The 6,443-nt window shown below is 59.6% G+C and overlaps 2 protein-coding genes across 2 annotated transcripts in view; both read left to right on the top strand.

The window, feature by feature from the left end:
• Positions 1–2,422, top strand: part of CADM3 (cell adhesion molecule 3) — a 6,514-nt gene extending 4,092 nt beyond the window's left edge. Inside the window, exons 7-10 of the mRNA XM_010723938.3 lie at positions 392–681; positions 1,249–1,374; positions 1,671–1,739; positions 2,004–2,422. Coding sequence (XP_010722240.2) covers positions 392–681; positions 1,249–1,374; positions 1,671–1,739; positions 2,004–2,122 — 604 coding nt within the window. The 3' untranslated portion in view covers positions 2,123–2,422. The remainder of the gene's footprint in view (positions 1–391; positions 682–1,248; positions 1,375–1,670; positions 1,740–2,003) is intronic.
• A 2,899-nt stretch (positions 2,423–5,321) lies between these two features.
• ACKR1 (atypical chemokine receptor 1 (Duffy blood group)) overlaps positions 5,322–6,443 on the top strand; it is a 1,911-nt gene continuing 789 nt past the window's right edge. The window contains exons 1-2 of the mRNA XM_019623089.2: positions 5,322–5,489; positions 6,149–6,440. Of these exons, the coding sequence (XP_019478634.1) occupies positions 5,469–5,489; positions 6,149–6,440 (313 nt within the window). The 5' untranslated portion in view covers positions 5,322–5,468. The remainder of the gene's footprint in view (positions 5,490–6,148; positions 6,441–6,443) is intronic.

The following is a 6,443-nucleotide window of genomic DNA, read 5'->3' as shown; positions in this document are numbered from 1 at the left end:
ATCCCTCGTGCTTTGGCCTTCCCCCTTCCCTCCCCTCTTGTTCTTCGTTCGCCCCCCAAACCCCCCCCCTCCCCCCTTTTGAAATGGCTGTGGCTGACAGGAGCGCATGGCAGCGATGCGTCCCACCCCACGCGGTCCATCCTCAGCAGCCCCCTGCCTTTGCCCACCCCGTGTCCCCATCACCCCTGGTGCAGGGTCCCACTCCTGCACCCACCCGCTCTGTATCAGCCCACCCAGCGCCGCATCCAGGCATTGCTTTTTCCCATTCTCAAATCCCCAGAGCCACAGGGGTCTTGGGCACCATCACCAGAGCACCCACCTCAGCCAGCACAGGTGGCACCCAGCGCTGGGTGACCCAGACAGGAGGGTCCCATGGGTCCCTCATAGGGTGACCGGGGCTGCTGGCAGGTAGGACACTGGAATGGTGTCCCCGATGTGACCCAGAGGCAGGAAGAGAAATGGGGTGGTGGAAGGTCCATCCCTGCCATGGTCCCACCCGTGGGCTCTGTCCCTGCCAGGGACTGATTGCTGTCCCTGTGTTTTTGTCGTCCTCCCCAGATCTTTCCCAGCTCCCCACCCCACACGTTCACTCCACTCCAGCCCCTTCGCCAGGCCCTTCCCAGCCCATCTCTCATGCTTCCACGGCCACCGCTTCATCCTCCACTCCAGCTCCCATCCAAGGTACCGTACGCTCCATTTCTGTCTCTTTATGGACCCGCTGCTCCTCAGCTGGAGACGATGTCAGGAGGACGGTGGCCCCGTGCTGGGTTAGGGACACTTTGCCACGCACCCAGCCAGGCTCTGAGCCCCGCTTGGTGGCATGGGGACAACGTGATCCCCCCCGTGCTTCCATCCCATTGCATCACCGCTGCCGTGCGAACAACTCTGGTGCCCCCACGTCCGTCCATCTGTCCCATGCGTCCATTCTCCTCGTCTTCCCCCGTTGTTTTTTCCACCTTCTCTTTGTCCAGATGTCCCCTCTGAGTGTTCCCATGGCTCTGCGCCCCCACTATGCACCAGGGGATGGTGACAGCAGAGCCATCATGCAGCGCTGGTGCTCACAGCGGGCAGAGCTTTGCCCATCCCAGGGCTCTCCACATCACAACCCGCCTTCCCCCCACACTGCTTCACCCCGGCTCCGCTCCTCACCACCTTCTGCCTCCTCAGCACCGCACTGAGTGGGACCCGGGGCGAACCGCAGCATCCCCTCCCCTCTCTCTGCTTTCTCCCCCTCCATCTCCTGGGCAGATGCCAGTCCGGTGCTGTCGACTTCCAGCACGTACCACGCGGTCATCGGCGGAGTGGTGGCCGTCATTGTCTTCCTCCTGCTCAGCCTCCTCATCGTGCTGGGACATTACCTGATCAGGCACAAAGGTACGGGGACGTGGGACGATGGGAGGTGACAGCCAGCAGAGCCCCCCAAGGTTGGGTTTAGGGGCCGCTCTTCAGCTCTGTGCTGACCTCGAGCCGCCCAACTCCACCTCCATTCCCCATCTCCGTGCTGATCCAGCAGTGGACGGCCTCACCTCCATTCCTCACCTCCATTCCTCCTCCTCTCCCCTTGGTGCACCCTCAGCCCTGCAGTGCCCCACCGATCGATTCTCCCTTTCTCCTCTCCCTCCCCCTGCCATCATTTCCACCTCCCCACCCCTTTTCCATCCCCCCGGCAGGTGTGTGCATAAGACACGGGGAGACCATCACAGCCAGACCGCAGCAAAACCCACCCGAGGTGGTGATGTGTGAGTAAGAGACCCCATCCCCACCCCACCTCCTCCTTCTGCAGGAAAACCTCCCAAGGGAACAGGGACGGAGGGTCAGGGTGGGCAGAACCACGCAGGAAGGCCACTCCCCGTCTTGGGGCAGCCCAATCCCCAGTGGGATTTTCCCCCATGCAAAACCCATTTTTTTCCATTTCAGGCTAAGCCCAAAGGATTTCTCCCAGCCACGGTGGCCCCGTTGCGCCATCCATCCCACGTGGGTGACGTTGTCCCCTGTCCCTACAGGCACCTACCTGACCCACGAGGCCAAGGGCTCCGACGACGCTCCGGATGCCGACACGGCCATCATCAACGCGGAGGGCGGCCAAGCGGGCGGCGACGACAAGAAGGAATATTTCATCTAAAGGGCATCGGAGAGGGTGAGAAATGGAGCCAGCGAACCCCGATGGAAACGGAAACCAGAACACAAACCCCACTCAACCCAACAGATTTACTCTCGTGCCCGGCACGGGCGGACGGATGGACGGACGGACAGAGTGATGGCGGGACAGAGAGCAGAGAGCGACCGGCTGAGATGTGATGATGCTTCTTCTTGAACTTGTACAAAACGTTGTTACTACGAACAGCGAAAGCCCCGTTTGCTTGCTTGCACCTCCAACCCCGCGCCCGGCGCTCGCGCGAAACACAGACCAAGCAGTGAGTGAGCGACGTTCCTTCTTCCTTTGGACCTTTGCTTTGGTTTCGTGGCTGCTCTTTGCTTTGGGCCCTCGGTTGGGGTGTTGGGCTGGGGTCGATGTAGCTCTTTCCTTTCGTTTCTCTTCCATTTTGGGTTTTCGTTTTTGACGCCCAAGGATAAAATCAGCTCCGGGCTCTGCGTCATCGGTGCTCCCACCAAGAGTTGGGACCTCCCCGTTGTCCCCGGTCCGTAGGGATGGGGTTTGCTGTGGACCCCCGCATCCCTGCCCTGATTTTATCCTTGGTGGTCCTCATCCGACAGTGTCTGTTGGGGAGGTGAGCTGTCCTCGTGCCGTCGGTGTGTGAAGGGGGTGAGATTCCAGGGTGGGAACTGCCGAAGCTCCCCCGGAGATGCTGGGAGCTGCCGGGCACCACGGCTGCCCCATTCCCACCCAGTGGGAGGGGGGAGGGCAGGGTTTGGGGGGCAAATTGAGGGGGAAAAAAATGAAGAAAAAAGCCCCAGTTTGCAAATTCTCAGATTGGAGACGTTAATTCAAACCATCTATTGAGATGTTCAGTGCTGGGCCATCACCAACACCTTCTCGGTGGCCCCGGGAGCCTCCAGAATGGTGTTTTTTGGGTCCTGAGAGTGACTTTTGGTGCAGTGGAGTCGGCCCGATCTGTGCTGCACGCCAGGACCAGCAGCTCTGCGCCCCGGCAGCGATGTGATCTGTGGGTTCCCTGCTCCAGGTGCTCCTCAGGGCTGCCCCTGTCCTTCCCGGCCCCTTCCTATGGTTGGTGCTGAGCTGGAAGAGGCCTTGTTGGCTCCAAGGGTGGCCAAAACGTTTGGGTTTTGTGTCCCGATGGCTTGGGGTCTCCAAAGAGGTTTGGTGGGCACCTGCCCAACCTCCAACCTGGGGAGAAACCACATCTCTTCCAAGCCAGATGGGAACCAGAAGCTTTTTTCCGACCTCCCCATCGCATTGCTGGGGTCACCGTGCTCCCCTCAACCCCACATCTATAGGGCCAGCCCTCCTCGGGTGCTGGCATCGCATGGTCTGGATGCGAGGGGTTCGCAGGAGCACCCCATTACGTTTCGGAGTGTCCAGAGGAGCTGAGCCTTTGGTGCAGGAATGGGGTGGGGTGGGCAGCCCCAACTCGGAGGTAAAGGAAGAATTGGGTCCTCCACCACGGAGTGGGGGGTGGAAGAGCTGCTCCCACCCAGAGGACGAGGAGTGGAGTGGTGGATGGGGATCGGGGCCACCATGGCTTGGTGGGAACAAGAGATGTGTCCGCAGCACGTGGCTCTGTCATTCCATCAGCTGAGCGTTGGGTGCCTTGAAGGGGATGCACGAAGCCTTCACCACCCCCTGGTGAGGAAAAACCTGTGGGTTCCTCACTGCCATTCCTCCCCTTCCATCTCCTTGGAGGAGGATGTTGGCTGTGGGTCCCAGTGGGAGAAGGATGTTGGCTGTAGGTCCCAGTAGGAGGAGGACATTGGTCACGGTCCCAACAGGAGGACATTGGCCATGGTCCCAGTAGAAGGAAGACATTGGCCATGGTCCCAGTAGAAGGAGGATGTTGGTCATGGTCCCAATGGGAGAAGAATGTTGACCATGGTCCCAAAGGGAGAAGGATATTGGCCGTGGGTCCCAGTGGGAGGATATTTGTCACGGTCCCCGTGGAAGGAGGACGTTGGTCACGGTCCCAGTGGGAGAAGGATGTTGGCTGTGGGTCCCAGTGGGAGAAGGATGTTGGCTGTGGGTCCCAGTGGGAGGAGGACATTGGTCATGGTCCCAACAGGAGAACGTTGGTCATGGTCCCAGTGGAAGGAGGATGCTGACCATGGTCCCAACATTGTCACCAGAGGTCACACTGCCGACACGATGCCGTTCACTTCACTGCACACACAGAGCATGCACAGCACGTGGGCTTCTCCGAAGGTCTTCACCATCCACTCTTGATAGGCTCAATTCCTTCCAATGAAACACAACGACGTGTTTTTACGTACGGTTCCATCTCACTGCACGTCTCCACGGTGCAGATCGGAGCGCAGGAGATGTCCTGAAGGTCCAGGAGGGATTTGGGTCCCCCAAAAAAGGGCTGTGGGGATTTTGGGTCAGGACTCAGCCATGGAGTGGTGGGGCCGTAGTTGGACAGCCCCCACGTGAGGGGTGGCAATGGGGACATGGTTGGGGACACCGCGTCCTGCAGGAGGTGACACTGGGACTGTGCCCCTCACTGCTGGCACCCAGTGGAGCTTTGCAGTGTCACCACATCCCCGGTGTCCCCTCCCAAAGCACGAGGGCTGCATTGGCCCCATGGCCACCGCGTGCCACCAGAGCACCAGGATGGGGACACGGGGCACTGAACTCTCAATAGACCACGAAAGCCATATTAGTGCGGAGCTCTGAGCGCCGTGGGGCGGCCGTGGGGCGGAGGACGGGCTGTGTTGTTGTGCTGTGTTCTTGTATGTACATAAAGGGAGACAACGAACGTCGGTGTTACTTTATAACCTTTCTAATATCCTGTGCTAATCTCAGAAAAATAATCCTATAAAATATATCTGGATTACACACCTTCACCCGCCTCCTTATCTCTGCCTCCGCATGTGGCCCCCAGGGGAGAGGGGATGGGGGGACACAGCTCACCCCATGGAGACCCCACAGCCCCCAAACCCACCCAGACCCCCATCCCATCCCCACATTCCCAGCCCCTAAGGATGGGGACGTTGCCCATAGCCCCATTCCTCACCCCACAGCGGGGACTGCAAACCTGGCACGGATTTTGCCCCGCACCAGCAGCGCTTCCAAACAAAATTCCAAAGGAACTGCAGTCGTTCTGCCAAAGAATGATTATTTCCTGCACCAGAAATTACTGGCAGCAGCCGCCCGTTTCCTTCAGCCTTGGTGGAGGGAATTGCTGAGGTGGGGAGGGAGAAAGGGAGGCAGGGAGCTGGGGCAGCCTTTATCACAGCCCTGCAGCCCTTCGCCCTGCAAAGCAGAGGCAGAGTGGAGCTGAGCACTGTGCACGCTGTGCGTCCGTTGCTGAGCCCGGAGGCGTTGAGGACACATCATGGGCAACTGCATCCCGGGGGTGAGTCCTTCCCATCCTGGGGGGTTCTCCAAAATTCCATTCCTCTCTTTGGAGGTGACCCCTTTTCCAGCTCTCACACCCATCGCCTTCCTCCCTTCCCCACCAATTCCCCAACACCATGGGGTACCCTGCCATGACCCCATAGGGTATCCAACCCATGGAGTACCCAACACCACCCCCAAGGGGTACCCAACATCACTCCCATAGAGTACCCAAACCCAACCCTACTGGATACTCAACCCTGACCCCATAGGGTACCCAACACCACCCCCACAGACTACCCAACATCGCTCCCATTGGATACCCAACCCTTACCCCATGGGGTCCCCAACCCCACTGCATACCCAACCCAGACCCCAAGAGGTACCCAACCCAATGGGATACTCAACCCCACCCCCATTGGGTACCCAACCCTGACCCCATGGGGCACCCAACCACCCCATGTCCCCCAGCCCCAGGTGGACGCATAGCAGTGAGTCCCAGAACTGGAAAACACCACTGAGTGCAAGAAAATGGGGTTTTCTTGACTTGGGGTGAACCCACACCCTGAGATATCAGCGCACCCCACACCGTCCCTCCCTGATAACACGTGGCACGTGGCCACCGGAGGGCCAACTCAGCGACACCCCACAGCACACGGCACCTTCTGTGCTTCGCAGAGCCCTGAAATCGTAGCAAACAGAACCTCCTTGGACTTTATGGACCTCTTCAACTCCACCTACAACGAGGACTACATGTACATCAACACAGACAGCAACGACGAGGACTTTGCGGCCGCAGAGCCGTGCCACAACCACTACTGCCCCTTCTTCCACCGCGCCGCACCTCCATACCTGATTGCCACCAGCGCCACCTCCTTCGTGGCCACGGCTGCTCTGCTGCTGGCTCTGTTCCTGCGTCCCCACTCCTGGCCCCACGGCCGCACGTTTGTGGCCCAACTGGCTGCGTGCTGCG

Source organism: Meleagris gallopavo, chromosome 27, assembly GCF_000146605.3.
Source record: "Meleagris gallopavo isolate NT-WF06-2002-E0010 breed Aviagen turkey brand Nicholas breeding stock chromosome 27, Turkey_5.1, whole genome shotgun sequence".
In the NCBI taxonomy this organism is placed as follows: domain Eukaryota; kingdom Metazoa; phylum Chordata; class Aves; order Galliformes; family Phasianidae; genus Meleagris; species Meleagris gallopavo.
The sequence above is the reverse complement of the archived record's forward strand: the minus strand, read 5'-3'. Positions and strand labels throughout refer to the sequence as shown.